At 44.3% G+C, this 20,236-nt stretch overlaps 3 protein-coding genes across 3 annotated transcripts; 2 read left to right on the forward strand and 1 right to left on the reverse strand.

Moving 5' to 3' along the window:
- The first annotated feature begins 9,411 nt into the window (after positions 1–9,411).
- LOC103915884 (scale keratin-like) lies at positions 9,412–9,834 on the forward strand. Its single transcript, XM_009322815.1, has one exon. It carries the CDS (start codon positions 9,412–9,414, stop codon positions 9,832–9,834), a length of 423 nt encoding a protein of 140 aa, XP_009321090.1.
- Positions 9,835–12,186: 2,352 nt separating this feature from the next.
- LOC103915886 (beta-keratin-related protein-like) lies at positions 12,187–12,549 on the reverse strand. The gene has a single exon (XM_009322816.1). The coding sequence runs from the start codon at positions 12,547–12,549 to the stop codon at positions 12,187–12,189; it is 363 nt and encodes a 120-aa protein (XP_009321091.1).
- A 5,675-nt stretch (positions 12,550–18,224) lies between these two features.
- Positions 18,225–18,620, forward strand: LOC103915887 (beta-keratin-related protein-like). Its single transcript, XM_009322817.1, has one exon. The coding sequence runs from the start codon at positions 18,225–18,227 to the stop codon at positions 18,618–18,620; it is 396 nt and encodes a 131-aa protein (XP_009321092.1).
- Positions 18,621–20,236: the final 1,616 nt, after the last annotated feature.

A 20,236-nucleotide genomic window follows, 5' to 3' on the forward strand; every position in this document is an offset into this window, starting at 1 on the left:
TGTTTAATTTTCCAAGTGAGCTTGATACTAAATATGACCTATTAAAGCCACCTGTCACAAACTAACTGCACTAAAACATAATACTTGGTATCCTTATGGGATTGAGTCCCTCATGTACAACATAGGGATTATATACCTCTTTCTGCCTTTTGTCTGCTTAGCCCAGAGAATATGTGAATTCGGTACAGTAAAACCTCTCATGTGTTTTCTATTTCTGCAATGCTTGGTGCTGTGTTACCCTAATTTTACTGAACTCCACCTCTGGAGTCCAAATTACATAGAAGAAAGCAGGTGTTATTTAAGCAGCAGCCCCAAAGGTGTTGTTTAATGTCTTCGTGAAGGAATTGGGCTCTGAAAGGCCACAGAGGAGAAGAGCAAAGCAAAGCAGAACAGGATGGGTATCAACCTATCTACCAACTTGTGTCTCTTCAGGGCTCACCTTAGCTTAGCTCGAGTGTTGATCCTGTCCTACCGGCTCCTTTGGTTTTATATTTGCTCCTTCCCGTACCTTGCAGGTCTACAGCACAGCTAAAAGATGTCCTGTGAGAAAACTCTGTGCACTGAGCCATGCTCTGTCCCGTGCGATGCGAAATGCCCAGAGCCCCGTGCCGCCGCCTGCAATGAGCCCTGCGTCATCGCCTGCCCAGACTCCCGCGTGATTATATTCCCACCTCCTGTGGTCGTGACCCTCCCAGGACCCATCCTCACCACCTATCCGCAGGAAACGATTGTGGGCTCCACGGAGTCAGCTGAACTGGCTGGCTCATTAGAGTCGGCCGTGGGGATTGCTTCGGCGCAGAAGGGTGCTGAGTGTGTGGAGCCCTGCATCGATCGGTGTGCCCCGCAGCTCGTGACGAAGTGCGAGCCCCAGTGTGTTCCTCAGTGTGTTCCCCAGTGCGCTCCCCAGTGCGCTCCCCAGTGTGCTCCCCAGTGCGCTCCCCAGTGTGTTCCCCAGTGCGCTCCCCAGTGCGCTCCCCAGTGCGCTCCCCAGCGCTCCTACACCTATTCCACCCTCTGGAAGCATCCTTGCCGGAGGAGTTTCTGTAAGAAGATCTAATCAGCTTAAAACAAAGAATAGCCACAGAAAAGAACAAGCAAAGAAATGAAGGAATATGGCATGTGATTTACAGGCATGGCTACCGGAGAGGGAAGCACGCCTGAAAACCAGGACCCTGCATTTAATTCCTATGTAGTGCTTTAGCTTAGATTAATGCTTTCTTTATTCTTGTGGCTTTGCATCTTACATCTGCACTTTTAACTTTCTTTACCCAGTTTGACATTGACCGTGGTTTTAAAACAAAGCACACACAGGGATTTGAATGTCAGACTCAGCAAGCGTGAGGAAAGTGAACATCTTGATGAAATGCGTCACACTGGAATGGGTAACTGGTTTTAGCTTTTCTTGTCTCTAGAAATATGGTCTTTCTAGTCTGCATTATTCTATCTGCAAATGTTTACTCCACTTTGCATTTACATTAAAACGCTGCTGCATCAAACCATTGGCCTTCTGAATCCCCTTTTTCCTCTGCTACTTATTTGCAATGCTCTCTTGGTGACACTCAGCCTTGTATAGAGGAATAGAAGATGGCCTCGGGACTCTTTCTAGACCACTCAAAACTTGATGCCCAGGTAAAAGTAAGGATTTAGTTCTGCTCTGCAGGCACCTGTGCAGAAATGGGATGTCAGTCATATAATCCAGGTTGCAGTCTGGGAACCAGTGAGCAGAAGTTCTATTCGTAGAGAAATGTGGTTCTACATTTTCTAGGTATGCAACTCTAGATTATAGCAAAATGTGTATTTTTAGAGTGTCCTCTTCTAACTCATAACCAGTCCAATCTGGAGGCCTTCTTTTCTATAAACAAACCGAACTGAGCCAGATTCAAGATACTCTTCATATTTCTGCATCAAAACTTTTCCAGCCTGCTTTTGCAAAGAACTCTTTTTCACAAGTGTTAACAGTCACGTGTGGACCTGGAGCATCAGTTTCTTACTTGCTCCTGGATGTCCTGGTCAAAGCCCCAGGTACCTACGTCTGCCCGGTTGATGCCAGCAGTGGGTCCCTCTAGGCAGACGTCGTTTAGGACATCATGTGTGTCCTGCTCATGCCAAGCAATTTCAGATGCTGTTTTTATACTAAAGATTATGTTAATTTAATTCTTCCATAATGGCTACGTACATGTGTTTGCTTATTTAAGTCACGATTTTTTGGTGCCTAGGAAATACCATGTCATTCTTGCAATTATACCCACCCAGAAATATCCAGACTTCCGCAGAACAAAGGGAGTCAGGGTGCTTCACAAGCACGCACTGATGTATTACACATGTAAAGTGGTATGTTAATATAATGTTAATAGTATATTACTTGGTTACATTCCCCAAGACTCTGTAATAACTGATTTGGAAAAAAAGGTCATGATTTCACACACATTTATCTCCATATTTTCTCAGGATATTTTTTCCTAGTAAACTGATGATTTTCATTATAAAGTTGCTTTTCTTTTCTTTTATGATGATACCTTTCATGTCAATGATCAAGACATTGGGCTGTTTCCAATCAGCCCGAGTTTAAGAGAGGGGCTCATGAAATACATTTGGACGCCGCAGCCCAGTAGTTCCAGAAGTACGAGTACACTGTCTAGGCAACTACATTTTAAAACAAGCTGGGTTTTTTAATACCTAAAAAAACCCCAAAGCAGTTTTTATCCCTCTGTTGAGTAGAGTTTGCTGTTTCAAAGAGCTAAAACACCAGCAGCCTAAGTGTTTTTATTAGGGAAACCACTCAGATAGCAACCCTGTCAAGCTCCAACCTATCAGGCTAGAAAAACTTAACGCTGTACATTCACAACTAGCAACATTGTCCCCTCCAGCTCCCCACCACAAACGCAACTAAACCTAAAGGTTAAACAAGTCGAATATTTGAGGAGAGAGGTAAACACAGGAAAACAGGGAAACCTGAGCAATAAACCAGCTCTAGATAAACCACCAAAGCTACCATTGCAAAGATGCCTGGCAACAGCCAGGAGCCCATCTTCCCATGGCTGGGAAGGTCTGATGGGGCAATTATTAAATGTATCCAGCAGAGGATTTGGAGGTTCCTCTTTATTCCCCTTCCCAGCCTGGGGGGGATGCGCTCTGGGACAGGCTGGTCTCTCCCATGGGGCAAGGTTGGTGGGGCTGCAGGACCCAGCTGGAATGCAGGTCTGGTTGCCCAGCTCCATGCTGGGGCTGCTGCCCTCCTGTGGAATCAGCCTGGGCTGACTCAGACCCTGATGCAAAGGCAACTCAGCAGGGACTGCAAAACCTACCTGCAAGTCGAGGTGCGTGCTCCCGGCAAGTCTAGGTACGTGCTCCCAGCCAGGGTCATCATGAACCAGCCATGAAAGTGGCCTGGGTTCGTGTCCGGAGTCCTTGCTGCCAATCGCATGGCCAGGAGAGCTGCTGGTATGCCACAGCCTCTGCAAAGTCTTCGTCAATGCCTGTTCATGAAGATCAGTTCAGTGATAAACCTGCGCCAGTCCGTTCCCTTCATCTCTTTTTCTGTTTACATCGTGAGGCAGCTCCAAGTCTGCTGCCTATCACTTTCCCAGCTGTTTTGCTTTTCATAACTTTTTGCCATTGCTAATATTTTATGAAAAGTAGGTAGTTATTATGTCGCTTTTTATAGAAAAGATAATTGCTGCCCTAAAGCTAAATGACTTGCTTCCATGGAGAAGCTTAGATTAGACTCAGCTGTTGCTATATTTTGAAACATCTAACATAAATTATAGTATTTCCTAAACACCACAGCTAAGTTTTAATGTTTGGCTGCCCTGATATAAATGAAATAACAGACAGTTTTGGCCTGGCAGCAAGAAAAAAACTAGACAAGGAAAGAAAAAAAGATCGTTGGGAGGAGAATTGATTCATATTTACAGTTGAGGCAGGGACACTCAGTAAGTGGCAAACTTTCAAAACAGCTTATTAAATATGAAAACTTTGGAAAGCCTGGGCCCTGTGGATGTCTCTGGGGCCCCACAAAAGCCCCATGGAGTGAGTGCAGAAGCCTTCACCTTCCTGTCGTTCCTCTTCAGCGTTACCTGGCCCTGAACAATGCACTCAGTTACCCGTGCCTATGGTTATTCTTTAGAACAGCTATAATAAAATGCAACACAACGGCCAATACTGTGAATGTTTTAAAAAGATTGACAAATATCAACAATTGTTCCATTCTGAGCAAGCAACATTTTCAAAGCAGTTAGGAATGTTTGGGCAAGCACAGTGCTCACAATGCTGCATCCCTCATCAAGATTTAATCTTTGCACATGAATCAGCCCTGCAAGTCTTCAAGGCAATACTCTTTAGTTTCCAAAACTTGAGTCAGTGAGACATGCTAATGAACCAAAAGATATTATTTTGCAAAGGTAATGCATAAGAGGTAGATCCTCCCACGATGCATTCCCTCCCTATAACAATTCTATGCCAGCCTACAAAAGTCAATTATCAGGCTCTAAAGTGGCATAAGCAATAGATGTATACCAAATAAGAAAGCTAGAGAGACCTAACTTGAAAATATTCTTTCGAACATGCACATCTGGAGCTGAACACAATCCAAAATCATATCTAACCACAACACGTCACGTACATGCAGAGCAAAGCCTATTTATGGATGAGGAAAAAGGCATGGTGTAATTAATGTGGAGAAGCCAGGATGGAGAAAAAGTTTGTGGTGATGGTGGCTGCACTTCACTGGAAAAGGTCAAGGTGGAGCTCTGTGCCCTGGAATTACTCATCACTGCTTGCCATGAAGAATATTTGTGTTTCTGCGCTTAATCTGCTCATGTTTTTCTCTTTGTTGACCAGTTTGCTGCCAGTGTGTCAAAATGATGTCTAGATTATGGTGAGTCACTATGGAGATCCCTAGAGCAACAAGCCCGGGAAAGTCTTAGGCTTGCTCAGAACAGGCATTTCAGGAGATGTTAACAATGATGGTTCGCTGACTGCAGTGATATGCGAGGTTATTACCATCCTGGTAATTGCTGGAGTAAGATGCCCCAGTGTTGATTCATCATTCCTCTCTAAAACATAACACTGGTGATGTTTCCCCAAGGAGGTTATGACTGAAAGCCTTAGAACTCATGGTCACGTTATTAGTTAAACCAAAAGTTTTTTACTTTGTTTTGGGGGCATTTTTTCCAACTCCATGGGGCAAGCCCTCACCTAGGCACACAGCTGAGAATGTCGCTATGGCCAGGAGCCAGCACTGTTGTGGAAGAAGCTGCATTGCCTGTAGCTGCTGCCTGGAGGATGCTCTGATGTTATACTTTGCTTTTGTCTAGCACTTGAGGAAGGCTGTGCCAAGGCGTTTGCTGCTCTGACACTGTGGTGTTCCTGAAGCTGGGCTAGGAAGCCCATTTAGCTTCCTGGGAATGGAATGAGGAATGGGAAAGAGCTGTGAGACAGTCAGAGCTGAAGGCTCCCCACAATGACACCTTGGGATCCGTCCCAGTAGTGACTCTATTCAGTTCTAATTGATGGGTGTTTGGAGGACAAAAAAAATATGTTATTATACAGTTCATAAATTCTGGCTCTTATGTTTTCTTTAGAAGCTTTTGATGTCGCACACAATTGCAGTGTCTAAACTGAGCTATGGGTGTGGGCCAGGACACTTCTGGCATCCTGAGCCAGGGGCTATGCACCAGTGTGCCCATCCTGTCCTTTCTGAGGCTTCAGGGAAGAGAAGCTGGCTTGGTCTGATCTGAAAGGACAATGTACATGTTCCCCATTATAAAACCACGTTCAGTTTCCCCTGGTGGCAGTCAGCAAACCATCATCAAAGCTCACCCAGAAAACTCATCCCTAAAGTTGTATTTTCATGCTATAAATTATACATTTGTTATTGCTGCTGACTCATAAGTACTAGAGACCAAACCACTGATCAGAGGAAGCAGGACTGTTGAAGGCAAACGTTAGTAAAGGCACTGCTAATGCTGTTAAAGTCAGCTGGAAAAGGATTAGCATGAGCTTTGTTTCTTAACAGCCAGTGCTGTTCTTGCACCTATTAATTGTTAAATGTAACTATCACTACTAGTTCTATAAATCTGTCTACTGCAATTTTTCATGCTATTATTTTTATGGTAAAAATAATCATTTTTATGCATATATTTATACAGTAAACCCCTCAGGAAAGGCAATGTCTCATAACCTGCCTTTGTGCAGTATCTGTCCCTTCAGGGTGTCCAGTATAACTGGAACATCTAACAGTTACTGGAATTTACAGGCTATGTAATAAGATAACAAGTCCATAAGTGCTAATCTGGAATTCTCTGCTCATTCCCCAGAAGGGTGTCAACCATGTCAAAGAGTGGTCAGGAATTCACTCACTCTTGTCCACTCTTTTTACCGATTTATCATTACAGCTCCTTGCTGCATGTTTCAGGCTTACAGAGACTCAACTCTCCCTCCCCCAAAGAAATCTTTCTGTGCAAAGTGAGATAAAATGTAGGAGGGATTTGCTTTAGGCACCTAACTTAGGGCTAAGCCAGCCACCTAGACTCCCTCTGTAGTCCACAGAAAAGGAGGTTTTGGGACCTCCAATCTCTGGCTGCTCTTCTGCGTTGTTGGAGGAATGTCCCCCTCTCTCCACTGGCTGCAATGGCCAGTTTTTAACCAGCTTAGCAGGTTTTAGGTCAACGTGTCACAGGCCCCTCAAAGCTTCTGCCCTTGCAAAGATCCCTGCCTGCTGTGGTGGATGATTTGGTTACTTCTCTTTTAATTTCTCAGGTGATCACCATAGGCATGAGCCCAGGGCAGTAGCTGGTCAACTTAAGTGCTTGTAATTGGTGATGTTAATGCACTCCCCACACAGCACATGGTACCTCACCAGCCCCATCTACTTTGGGGCTGGCTGAAGGCAGCATCCCCATGAGATAAGGATAAAGGGTAATAACAAACCCGCAGTTGTCTTGGTTTGCAAAAATGACAGACGCTCACAGAGGTTTTGGTTGTGATAACCATGGTTATGAAGGTCTTGGCAGAGACCTTCCATTCTCCAGACACAAACTCTCCTGTCTTTTTCTCCCAACCTTTGGCTAAGGTCCATTGCCATGGTGGCTGCGAGCTGCACTGCTGACCCTGACGCGTGGGATAATACGGCTTTCTGAGTTGGCATTTTGCCATGTGGTTTGACAGGATGAATCAGAGTGCCTCGTGTGTAGGCTGAGCAGCAGAAACATGCCTTGCTGCAATTCATTCCTCTCTCGTGCTTGTTTACACCCTTAACAATTTAAGCCCTGTCCTTTATGGCATAGATTATGCTTAAATTATATGGGATAGTTATGAGGAAGCTCTAGGCAACACTTATCTGGGTTGTTCTATTTTTTTTCCCACAGAATAAAGGACTTCAAAACACCTCTGTGTGATTAACAGTTGTAGATACAGAGTTCTACTATAATAAAATTAATGACATGTTGCTGCAGTTTTAGGTCTTGATAATGAGTAATAGTTTCACTTTAAAACATGATCATATCCTCCTCCTAAGCAGGAGCTCTGCAGGTCAAGGTTATTTTCTTTGCCATAGAAGACAATTTTTTCTCTGCTACACTAAAATCAAAGTCTTAAATTTATGAACCTTCTGGTCTTTATATGGTGTAAATTTGCTCTATCAATTGAAAAGATACCTAAGAGGATTACCCTACATAAAATCTGGGCTTATGTTGTTTAAAAAAAAGTTTGAAAACCAGCCTTGTAGTGTGCTAAATTAAGCTCTCCTAATTAAACATATATAGTACAAATGATATAAGTCCTCCTTCTCCAGTGCTAACTTTGCTTGTTATTTCATTGTGTAGATAAATTCTAATTCTCCATAGAAATGGAAAGTCCACAGCTTTTAGTCTCCAGCTCTGCTTCCAGCTGGAGGATTTGGATTTCTTCAACACGTTGACCGAGGAATTCAAGCCAAAGTTTTCAAAATCTAATGAGGAATTTTGCACGCTTTCTTTCAAAAGAAATGTTTTGTGTTGTCAGCTACAACCAGTGATCATGAAGAAGCCTAAGTCAGCTGTCAGATGGATATCACACCGTATGGGGCTCAGAACTAACAACTAGCCCTAAGATAATTACAGCAGTTGAAGGAATGATCCAAGCAACAACATTTGATTTGTAAGTAAATGAGATAATCACCAACAAATAGGTCCTCTAGCCTCCAGGCATTTGGAAGAATTGTATAAAAACACTTGCAGCTCAAGGCTGTTTACCTACTTCTCCTAACTTTCTCTCTTCAGTGGATCAAGTAAGTCTGATTTGCCTTATTCTTTTGACAGTTGCATTTTTAGTTTTGGTGTAAAGCTGTGGGACTTAAAGACCCATATGGGTTTTAGACACTTTCTATTGAGTACGTGGGGGTCTAAATTCTCTCCTCTGCTTTGTACAGTCTCACTATAGAAACACTTTGATACTGGAGATTATTTTTCAGGATGGCTGTTTAGCCAGATTCTCATCTAATCAAATGTTCATTCTTTCATATACAGCTATGGGAGTTTAAAATTTTAACCCTTTTTCTTCTTTCATGCATACACAAATTCATGTGTCCTGTGCGTGTTTAAGGTCTGGGCAGGTGGAAATATATACAAAGACTCAGTTTTCAGGATAGGGCACAATTTTGTCCTAGAAAAATAACTCCATAATTGAATGCACCAGCACTTAATATTTTTTACAGAAAATTAAAAGAAACTAGGATATCTGTAAGTGAGAAAGCAGTAGGCTAGGCTGAGCCCAGGTCTAATCTCAAACAGCAGCTCTCCCCTTCGTTATAGAACAATCCATTTTAGCTCCACACCCTGTCTGATGCCATTTACCATTGTATTTGTGCTAATATTTGCTGTAGTGGGCTCCTTGGCTGCAAATATTTCTGTGAAAGCAGCTTCTTATTCCGTATTTAATCTACGCCTTGAGGCAAGAGGAGGCACTGACTACAGTCAGTGCCCTGAGGGACACAGGAACTCACCTAATAAATGCAGGACGTCCTGTCAGAGAGCTCCTGAAGGCAGGCTTCTGCTTTTGCACTGGCTCCAGGCATGACCACAGAAATTTCACACAGTTGTGCTTAGTTAGTGCTTCTGCCGAGCTCTGAAGTAGCCAGAATTTCTAACAATATATTGAAACAGAACGAATCAGGTCTAGCTTGGAATTAGATGAAACCTTTTTTTTTTTTTTTTAGGCTGGCTATTTACAGAAAGCAATCTATCCACAAGGCTTAGCAGAGCACCCAGCTGCCCTCCAAGCTTCTCTGTCACTCATGCAGTATGTTCATCCCACGTGCAGGAAGGGACTGGTGGGTGACAGCCTTCACTACAAGGAGCTGTGCACCAATTGCAAGGGATCAGGTGTTATTCTGATCTCCTCCCTGTGTTTCAGCCTTACCTGCTTTCCAGAGCGATGTCTTACTGCGGAGACCTGTGCTTACCATACAGCAGCCTGTGTGAGGTCACCTGCCCTCAGCCCTTGGCCAATGCCTGCAACGAGCTATGCGTGACATCTTGCAATGACTCCAGAGCTGTGATTTACCCACCACCCGTTGTCCTGACTTTCCCGGGACCAATTCTCAGCTCTTGCCCACAGGAAAGTATCGTGGGCAGCTGTGGACCACTCGGCGTTGGCCGCCCATTTGGTTCTGGGGGCTGTCTTAGTTACAGGGGCTATGGAAATGCAGTTGGCTTAAGGGGCTCCATTCTTTTTGGAGGCTCAAATGGTTATGGGGGTGCACGCAATTACAGCAGGTCTTACAATTCTGGATACTCATCACTGGGGAGGGGAAATTGTAGCCCATTCTCTTACCGCCCGTACAGCACCTACAGCTGAGGAAGCCGTGGGCCATGCTAAATACTTCACGGGAGTTCACTGCACAGAGCAACCAGGATGTGGAAAACGCGGCAGAAAATCATGGATGGGAAACCGAGTCTGAGCCTGAGCAGAGCTGAGAGCACACTGCTCTGACTGAAGCCAGCAGCAGCTGTGAGCTCTCAGCAGTGCCCAGAAAAACAGGCATATAGGTAGAGCTGGACACACTCTATAACTACACATACACGCAGATGAAAAAAAAAAAAATTTAGTTGGGATCCAGCAAAGAAAAAGAATTTTTCAAGGAAAAATTCTGGAAAACAATTCCTTTTAAAGTAGCAACTTTTAAAGTTTAAAGCAGAGTAAAAGCAATTTTTCTTAGAGATATGTCAAAGTTAAACAGTTCAGAATGTTTTTAACCACTTTTACTTTTCAAAACTCTTCTTTTCTCCCCCTTTAGATCACCTTAGCTGAAAATTTTCAGTGCCCTAAAGCTCCACCTTGGAGCAAATTTGCTATTTATTAGAAAAATGTAACCAGCTCAACCTATAAGCATATTTTCCATTTTACACTTTAGGCTTTTGGCATCTTCTGTTTGTACTTTGCCGCCTATGCATTTATTGCACTGTTCCTGGGGATAGGCTGGATGTTCAGTTACAGAAGAAGATCTGTGCGCTGCAAGTACTGAGGTTAAACAATATTCAGTTTAATGCATCGTAGGAATTTGTAACATTGTTTTGTGGCCTTCCACAGCACTACAGTACAAGAGTAATGGAAACCTCATTTGCCTTAGTATGTCTGCTTTAAAATGAATATATTGTAAGGGGGTAAAAAGAGGACATATAACTCAAATTATACAGCTGTAATAAGGAAAGCAGTAATTTTTGTACCAAATACATGACTTAATATCACAAACTTTGCGATATAAAGGGTCCTGAAGTGTCTGTCTTCATTCCCTGTGTTATTACAACTGTTAGCTCTGCCTCTCATGCCCATTAAAAGCCATATTGCATAGCACTGACCTGGTGTTCATTCCACCTCAGTTTTCCACTTACCTCTGTTTCAATGAAAAGACTTCTCTTCCTTCTGAGCTCCCCTTATTTCTCTTCCAGATGATACAGTAAGTTTCCAGTAGTCACCAAAAGGCAGTTTCCTTCAGTCACAAGTACACAGTTACTTTGGAAATAAGAGTTTTGGCCCTGCAGTTTTAGCAAAAACAGAATGCTCTTAATAGCTAGAGAAAACCATGCTACATGCATACCCACAGCACACCACTGCTTCTGCACTGTTTGGGTCCAGCTCCATGCAGGAAGCTGAAGCCAGGGTTTTCCCAGGAAAGAAATGGAAATCTATTCCTAGTACTGGCATTTGCAACTAGCAGAAGACTTTAAGCAGCAAATATGCTTTTAAAACGTAGGGAAGATACTGAGGGCAACTCCTTTCCCTTTGTAAGCTAGTGGGAGGATGAAGATAACCTCTGATCCAACACTCTGGCACGATTATTTAATCCCACCCCTTTCACCACGAATCCTTACAAAAGATTTTAGGGATGTCCACATCTTGCGGATAAGTGGACAACACACAAACAACAACCGGGACACCTTGTCCTTTGCTGTTGATTAACACCCAGAGGAGCCTGGGTCTCAAATGAGGCATCATTTTGGCATCGTTGTCCAATAGTTTTAAGCTGAGGAGAAAAGGTAACCAGAAGGCGAATGTTGTGATGCAATATAAACTTTAATCGAAACAGGACAGGGACTTCATAGCAGCAGAACATAACAATCCAGAGAGTACAGAATACATTTGCAGGGTTTCCTGGGGATGGACGTCGTTGCCTTCTTTGGGGGCTGCAGTTTGTAAGATGATCTTCTGTCTTTGTTGCATTTGCAGCATTTGAGAGTTGAATTTGGTTTTCACCTGTTTGTTTGTTTTGTTTTTTAAATCCCAGACTATGTGAAACAGGGTGGCTCCCAGAATCAAACTGGAGCTTTGAGAAGTTTTTCCACTATTCCTCAAAAGCCATGAAACGTCAGTCCATATGCGAGGCCAGAATATACAGGATCTAATTTGCACTGATGTTTAGTCTTCTATAAACGACTTGAATTTAAACTAAGGTCTTTTCTATATTTCTCAAGTAAATGCCCCCTCAAACGCAGAGCTGGGATCTTGTTAGCAGATACCTAATCCAACAGGAAGGGAAATACAGTGTCTGGGCTTGTTTCTCAGGGTGGCTGAGTGTGCCCAGCTCCTGAGGACCCCCGTTGCAGCCTGGTAAGCTGCCCCTCTGAAAGTCATGTCCCTCTGCTCACTCATGGACTGGGACTTTGCTCTGGTCCCTGCTGGGTCCGGCCCCGCAGGGAATCCCTGCGGGGCTTAGCAGGGCCCACAGCTGCCATGACGGTAAGTCGTGTACCTGGGGGAATAGCAGGGGTAGGAGTACCTGCCACCCAGGGACGCGCTGGACCCAAAGGAGCTCTGGGCATCCAGGGAGCTCCCGTAGCCAAAGGAGCTGCATATCTCCAGTGGGGCTGAGGTGCCCACAAAGCTCTCCTGAGGGCAGGAGCTGAGGATGGGGCCCGGGAAGACGATGGCCACAGGCGGTGGGTAGACCACGGCACGGGAGTCCCCGCAGGAGGTGACGCAGGGCTGGCTCCAGGCGTTTGCATATGGCGCGGGGCAGCTCACATCGCAGGGCGAGTAGCTGCTGTAGTTGCAGGCCTGCCTGTAGGAAGACATCTTTCTGGCTGGAAGTAAGCCTGAAACACACAGGGTGGGGAGAGCATGGGTCAAGGGCGACAGTGCAGGTGCATTTGCAAAGAAGAGGAGCCCTCATTTATTCAAACCATGCAATATTCAGAAAGTTACTCTTCTATAGCTAAATATAAAGTGTGATTGCAATTCATATGCAGAAATAATGAAGAGTAGATAACCTGTTAGAAGTCAGCAAATCCTCATTAAGCACTGATGGGGATTAACCTAGCAATATTTATTTAAAACTGTTCTTAAAACTATTTCTTCATTTGCAAAGTACTCCCTGGCATAGATAAAATCATTAAGCATTCCTTCTCTGAAACATGCATGCATCTCTTGAAGCCCCTTGATCTCCATATAAATCCCATACCCTCCAAAGCCTGCCAAGCTGAAAGAAGTTACAGGATCTTTTTTTATGAAAATAACATTATTCCAATAATAGACAAAGATATATTAAGTGCTCAGACATAAGTACATTAAAAGTCGTATTAAAGTAGCTTTTAAACTCATAGAACAGATTTAACTGAAGTCAGACTTACTCAGTTCACCACCAAGGAGAAGCCAAGAAGAGTGGTTTGAAGAGGTCTGTGTTCCAAGCACTTTTATACGGTTCCTCAGAGCAGCTCCAGGGTCTGAGCCACACTTCAGGCATGTGGTCCTTCCTAGTTACAAAACAAACTTTCCTGCATTTGTCACGTCAAAGGGTGGAGGAATCTTTGCATATTGTCTGCTGTTAAGCAATTATTAGTTGAAAGGTATCACATCCATGTTGCAGCCTACAGAAATCTTTCATCTCAAAATAGGGACAGTATTCACCCTTAGTTTCTTTCTACTCATTGCAGAAACTGACTTCCTTCTTCCACTTGTCCAAGCTTCAAAGCACATAACTCAGATCAGTAGAACAGAGGATTGCTGGTTTGACAAAATAGACTTTATTGATATTGTCATGCCTGGTGTAAAGGTTTTCAAACCTTTTAATTGCAAGGGGAGATGAAACTTAGAGATCTTTATACCACCTTGGCAAGATACCTTTCTGCTCCCTTTTTATCTGCACTCTCTTTTTCCTCAATAGGTGGGAAAAAACCCAACCCCATAGACCACAGACCTCGGGTTCTTCAGTTATGGTGACCATCCTGTTCACAGCTACAGAGAAGCAGCTCTGTGACATAGGGGCCTTTCTGATTTTAACAGTGAGTTTCTACAGCCTATTTTGAAGGGGTGGTGGAGAGAGGGGAAACGGGACTTACATGCTGCAGAAGTCATCTTATCCCACTTCATTCTGGTGAATATATATTGCCCTAGTTAAAAACAATACAAAAAAGGGCAAGGAAATCCTTGCTTAGAAACACTAGGAAGGAATTAGCCTCATGCATAAGTTACTCCAAAATGTACTGCTTTTAACAACAACTTTGTTCTGAAACATCACGTTGGACCCTTTCAGGCAGTGGATTGTGGTCTAGCTATGTACAGGAGTTTGCAATAAATAAATTTACAACTGGAAAATTGTATCCAGCTCCTCACCTGATGTAACAGACCACAGATGAAAACAAGTGGTCAAATTCTGGGGTCCTCTTGCACCTACATATAAATTTGATGATCTTAAAGGATTTATTAGTAAAAAATATTGCTTACAGCATTTAGTAATTAGAGAGCTGAATTAGATTACCCATGATGATTCCCTCTTGACAGCAAAACTCATTTAAGGAACCATGTCCTTGCCCTACCGTGAGCTGTAATCTGCACTCCTGTGGCTTTATCAAGCAGGATGGAAACGCTCTGTTTTCTTTGCTATTTATTATGAACAGAGACATTACCCTGGTCTTGCTCCTGAACCTACTAGGGAAACTACAACACGGAAAACAGAAAATAACATCAAGTCTAGACCCAGGGCAAGGTGAAGATGTCGCGGTTAAGGCACAGTGGTCTGGAGCAGATTTCCAGCATAACCTTTGCCAAGAATTTGGGGAGAGGTTTTTAGACGCCCTCGTTTTCCTGCATGTGTTGCGGCAAGGACAACCCGCCCACTGCACTCGCTGCAGGAGGCTCTCCCCAGCGAGAGAGAGCTCCTTTCACCATACCTAAAACTAGTTGGTTTCGTTTATTGGTTCCTGACAGCAGTGACTGTCTGAGCTCTCTGTTTTCATGGTATCTGGGCATCAACCTCATTTACATAAGTTAAGTGATAATAGAATCAATTATAAATAATAACACTAACAAGTACAAGACATGCCCGAGATCTCCTCCCAGAGGCTCACTTAATTGCCAAGAGATGTTTGGTAAATTATTTGGCCTCTGTCTTAATCATCTCTTCTAGAAATCATCAGTAGTAATTTCCCATTTCATGTGGGTGTTACACAGGCTTGCACAGAGCAGTATTTTACCTGCTGGGAAAAATGCTTAATTTAGCACAAAACTGCAAAAGGGAAAGGTTAACTTGGAGGCAGAAGAAATCAGATGAAAATTTGGCTGTGGTGTGCACCCAAAGTATGCAGTAATCCATGAGATCAGTTTAAATGAAATGAGTTTCATGGGCAAAACCCCAAACCCCCAGGATCTGTCAGACCTGGGAGGCAGTAGCAGGGAGTCCTCGCACTGGACTCTCCAAGTCTTGCAACAATCTCCTTGGTCCTGTGAAACACCTCTGGAATTAAATCCTTGAAAAGCCAGAGGGATGATAGTCAAGGTTGCCGATGCAACACCAATGGTCATCTGAGGCAGGGCAAACTCTGAAAGGCATGGTGGAAGAATGAGGGATGGTGAAGGATGTCTATAAGCTGGACATCTACAATTTTTTTTTCTTTCTGTGTTTACAAGGCAGATACTACCCTATGGAAATGACTATGAAAAGTGACCATCTGCAAGTCTTTAAGACGCACACTGCATAATACATACCCATGCTGCCATGACACTTGAAGGTCTGAGGAGCGTGCGGGGCCAAGTTGCAGTTCCTGCTGCCAGAGTGAGCACAGTAGAGTGGCAGAGCAGTGGGGTATGGGAAATAATAAACCTGTATTTTCTGGTTTCTAGCACATGCCTCGTGGGCTCAGCATCTTTAGGAGGGCAGGTCTACACCAGGCAGAGGTCTCCTGAGCTAGGAGTCACCTGTTGCCCTTCTAAAAGGAAAACAATGACCAGATGGTGCCTGACCTGTGCTGAATCATTATCATCTTTTCTTCATCCTCACCCAATAGTCATCTTCCTCCTCAGAATCTGGAATTGTTCTCAGTCTATGAAGCCCTTTTTAACTCCTTCCCTGGAAATCACATTTGCTTTGTGATCACACCAGTTTAGTTGCTGCCCATTTTAATACTCCCATCCTTATTTCTCAATCTCAGCCTTTTCTTTTTATATCTCAAGAGAATGCAAAATCCTTGGTTTTTTACTGCTTTATACACAACCATTCATTTGTACAACACCCAAATGAATTGGGTAATTTTTACTGTTGATTTCTTGATGGAATTATTAAAAGACTGAGGCTAAATAATGCACTCGGCCACACTTGTTGATTCAGTGGGAGAGCTGGGAGGAGCAATCAGCACACCAAGTCCTCATTCTTCTCTCTCTTGCACTGTGACACTGAGTCAAGGACCATCATTTGGAGAACTGTAAGAAACAAAATAGGAGATTGTCCAGCTCCAAGGCACCGACAACCTAAATACACATCTCCAAGACATAATGGGAAGAAAAAGTCCTGTCTACACAACACAGAAGAAAAGCTCATTTACAGGAAATTAAGGCTGTGCGATCAGTACCCTTGAACATAACTGACACAGAATTTCTGGCATTTCTCAGTCCAGAAAAATAATAGGACAGGGACATGGTGGCTCACACAAGTCGCTGAGATTTAATCATATTATTTCTGCACTTCTGTTTCCGAATACGGTAAGCAATGCATGTTGATGTATGAAATCTTTAGGATTAGTAAAGAGTATTCCCTAAGTCAAGGCTGATCATCATGACAATGCTTCTGCCTTGGTTCTAAACCCAGTTACATTAGCTGAAAGCTGGATATTAATTTCTGCATTTCATATGTAAAAGTTAAGACCTGCCATTAAACAGGGCACAATCTACCACCCTATTTTGCAGTTGTAGCTAACAGTCCAATGCTGAAGATGGACTTTGAATTTAAAAAGGATTTACAATTACTGCTTCCAAAACTCAAATTTTCTTTCTCTGTAAATGAATTGCTAGAAAAAGCAAAAAAGTTAAACTGAAATAGTAATAGAAGGATCAGACTACTGTGGCTTTGGACAAAGGTCTAAGACCTCGATCTCCAGCTCTGACAGTATTTGTAACACTGTGAAAAACAAGCAAACACCAACTCATACAGAGATATTTGTTAAGTTATAAGACAGCAACAAAATTTGAAAAATTAATTTGCAGATTCATAGCAAAGTAAATCTTGATCTCCCTCTGTCCCTAATAAAGTCAGAGTTATAACAAAGATGGAAATCGCCCCCCCCTCCCCGTTTGACATGTAAGAAGTCTACAGGCTATGAAGTAGATGGAAAACCATCCGAGGTCGAGTTTCTTAGTTACCAGAAACAGTATGCGCAACAATTACCTTGATCGAGTGACATAAGCAAAAAAGTGTATTTGAGGGACAACGAGTACAAATGAGGACAAGAATGGTTCACTTCCCCCAGGGCAAACTGAGAAACTGTGTAAAAGAACCTGTAGCCCAGAGTCTTCAAACCACTTCTCTTGAGTCTCATTTCTCTTCTGCTGTTCAACCAAGTAAGTCATTGTGCTGGTTTTGGCTGGGACAGAGTTCATTTTCTTCATAGTAGCTAGTATGGGGCTGCGGTTTGGCGTTGTGCTGAAAAGAGTGTTGATAATACTGGGATGTTTTTGTTATTGCTGAGCAGTGCTTACACAGAGTCAAGGCCGTTTCTGCTTCTCACACTGCCCTGCCAACGAGTAGGCTGGGGGTGCACAAGCAGCTGGGAGGGGACACAGCTGAGCCCAGCAGACCAAGGGGGTTTTCCGTACCATATGATGTCGTGCCCGGCAATAGAAAGCTGGGGGAAGAAGAAGGAAGGGGGGGACGTTTGGAGTGATGGCGTTTGTCTTCCCAAGCAACCGTTACACGTGATGGAGCCCTGCTCTCCTGGAGATGGCTGAACAGCTGCCGCCGATGGGAAGTCGCGAATGAATTCCTTATGTTGCTTGGCTTGCGTGCGCGGCTCTTGCTTTACTTCCTAGAGTGTCTTTATCTCAACCCAGGAGTTTTCTCACTTGTACCCCTCCGACTCTCTCCCCCATCCCACCGGGGGGGAGTGCGCGAGCTGCTCTGTGGTGTTCACTCGCCAGCTGGGGTTAAACCATGACAGTCATGTTCTTTGCAGGGCAGGGGAGGGTTTGAACTAACATGTCAGTTCAATTTACATCTAAAGAAATTCAGATAAGGAGTGTTGTAAAAACCATTTCAAAATATGAAACAGTAATAGGAAACAGACAAAATGCATTTTACTCTATTTACTCTTCCTCACCTTTAATTCTGAACAGATTTACCTGTGGCACTTGCTCTCTGAATGTGCTCCTTCACTGTCACTGGTTTGAATAAATGAGGGCTCCCTTTTGCAAACGCACCTGCACTGTCGCCCTTGACCCATGCTCTCCCCACCCTGTGTGTTTCAGGCTTACTTCCAGCCAGAAAGATGTCTTCCTACAGGCAGGCCTGCAACTACAGCAGCTACTCGCCCTGCGATGTGAGCTGCCCCGCGCCATATGCAAACGCCTGGAGCCAGCCCTGCGTCACCTCCTGCGGGGACTCCCGTGCCGTGGTCTACCCACCGCCTGTGGCCATCGTCTTCCCGGGCCCCATCCTCAGCTCCTGCCCTCAGGAGAGCTTTGTGGGCACCTCAGCCCCACTGGAGATATGCAGCTCCTTTGGCTACGGGAGCTCCCTGGATGCCCAGAGCTCCTTTGGGTCCGGCGCGTCCCTGGGTGGCAGGTACTCCTACCCCTGCTATTCCCGCAGCTGTGGGATATACTGCCCTGCTAAGCCCTGCAAGGTTTCCCTGGATGGCAAGACCCAGCAGGAACAAGAGTAGTCTGCAACTTGTGAGTGAGGGGAAGGGCATGGCTTCCAGAGGGGCTCCTGCCTCAGGAGCCAGGCACGCTCATCCATCCTGAGAAACAAGCTCAGACACTATATTCCCATTTGTATTAGATTTCTGCTCACGATGTTCTGGCTCTGTGCCCAATCCCATTTTACTTTGCTTTCGTGTAAATTTAACTTAATTCCTCTGTATTGTTCCCTGCAGTATTGCTGCGTTCTCATAAATCCCATTTGTCAGTTCCAATAAAATCCTTTCTGCATGACAATATCATGTTTTCTGCTTTTATTTGTGCGGTTTCTAAATCTATAGCCCACTGATGCTAAAATAATCCTCAATCACTAGTCTCTTGCATTAATTAAGGTGTTAAAAGGAAATCCCAGACCTTGACATAGATCCTAGAAGTTTCATAGCCATGGATGTTGTACAAGTACTATGTTTTTGCTGTGTTTGATAGCCTTGGGATCCAAAGGAAAATCGGATGCAGGCACATACACGGTGAACACTACCTTGGCCCCCTATTTCCTGCATTCTCATGGAATAAATGCAACTGTCCCTGTGAGCATGGTGAGCCTCAATATCTCACAAGCAAGTGAGGCACCTGTGGAGCCCTTCCTTAGCCCTCCTGGCAACAGTTACATCCAAGCCACCATACCGTTTCTCCCAGCACATCTCAGAAGGACATGGGAAAGGAAAGGAGATGAGGGTCAGGCGCAACTACTAAAAAATCAGGGGCAAGGGGATCCTGGAAGGCATGGGCATACTTCAGGATTCAGTGTACAGCAAAAGGATCTCTATTCACTCCTTGCGACAACAAGCTCACAGAGGCGTTTTCCCCTGAACAAAGAAATAAATGCATCCTGAGACAGTAAGCCTGATGAGGATTACTGACTACTTCTTCTCCCGAAATGACAGTCAAAATCTCTGATGGTCTGACTTGTGCAGTCTTGAAAATGCTAAGTTTTCCACATGCCAAAGTGCATGAACTCCTGGCATAGCTGGGCTTAACTAACCACATTATTGCCATGCTTATCAGCCAAGACAAAATTGCAAGCTGCAGCAGGCTGCAGCCTTGTTTTAAGGGGTCAGCACACAATATGGCCTTGGAGACCCAAGACAGCAGTGCCGAGCATAGTGCTCTGCACAGATCATTGATCCAGTGGTAGAATTCCAGCATCTTCTCAAACCTCTCAAACAGAGGTTTGTCAGACTTATTGATCCCTCTACATCCTATCCCACGGGTGATGTTTGTCCACCTCATCAAAGTCCTGGAGTACACGGGTCCAAACGCACCCAGGGCGCTATCCTGGGGTATACATGCCATTGGGATGGGGAGCAAAACATAGGCAAGTGGGATGCACTTCTGTGTCTTTCGGACACCAGCCACGGAGCGAATCCCACTGGGAAGTGCTCTGAGCAGTCTCGCTGGGACCTCGCCCTGCACAAAGCCAGCTGCGGGCGGGTGCAGGTGTGGCTTCCTCCGGCCGGAGACTACGTGGTTAGGAATGCAGCTCTCACTTTAAAAGACAGCATTTTCACAACACCCCTGAGGTCTAGGTTGTTGTTACAGGAAAGACAATTGAGACATCAGGGCAAAGTGTTTGTCTTTG

The sequence above is a fragment of the Pygoscelis adeliae genome, unplaced genomic scaffold, assembly GCF_000699105.1.
Source record: "Pygoscelis adeliae isolate BGI_AS28 unplaced genomic scaffold, ASM69910v1 Scaffold494, whole genome shotgun sequence".
Taxonomy (NCBI): Eukaryota; Metazoa; Chordata; class Aves; order Sphenisciformes; family Spheniscidae; genus Pygoscelis; species Pygoscelis adeliae.

Excerpts from the sequence above, each read along its gene's own strand:
- LOC103915884 (XM_009322815.1), top strand. The coding sequence starts at position 9,412 with ATGTCTTACTGCGGAGACCTGTGCTTACCATACAGCAGCCTGTGTGAG.
- LOC103915886 (XM_009322816.1), bottom strand. The coding sequence starts at position 12,549 with ATGTCTTCCTACAGGCAGGCCTGCAACTACAGCAGCTACTCGCCCTGC.
- LOC103915887 (XM_009322817.1), top strand. The coding sequence starts at position 18,225 with ATGTCTTCCTACAGGCAGGCCTGCAACTACAGCAGCTACTCGCCCTGC.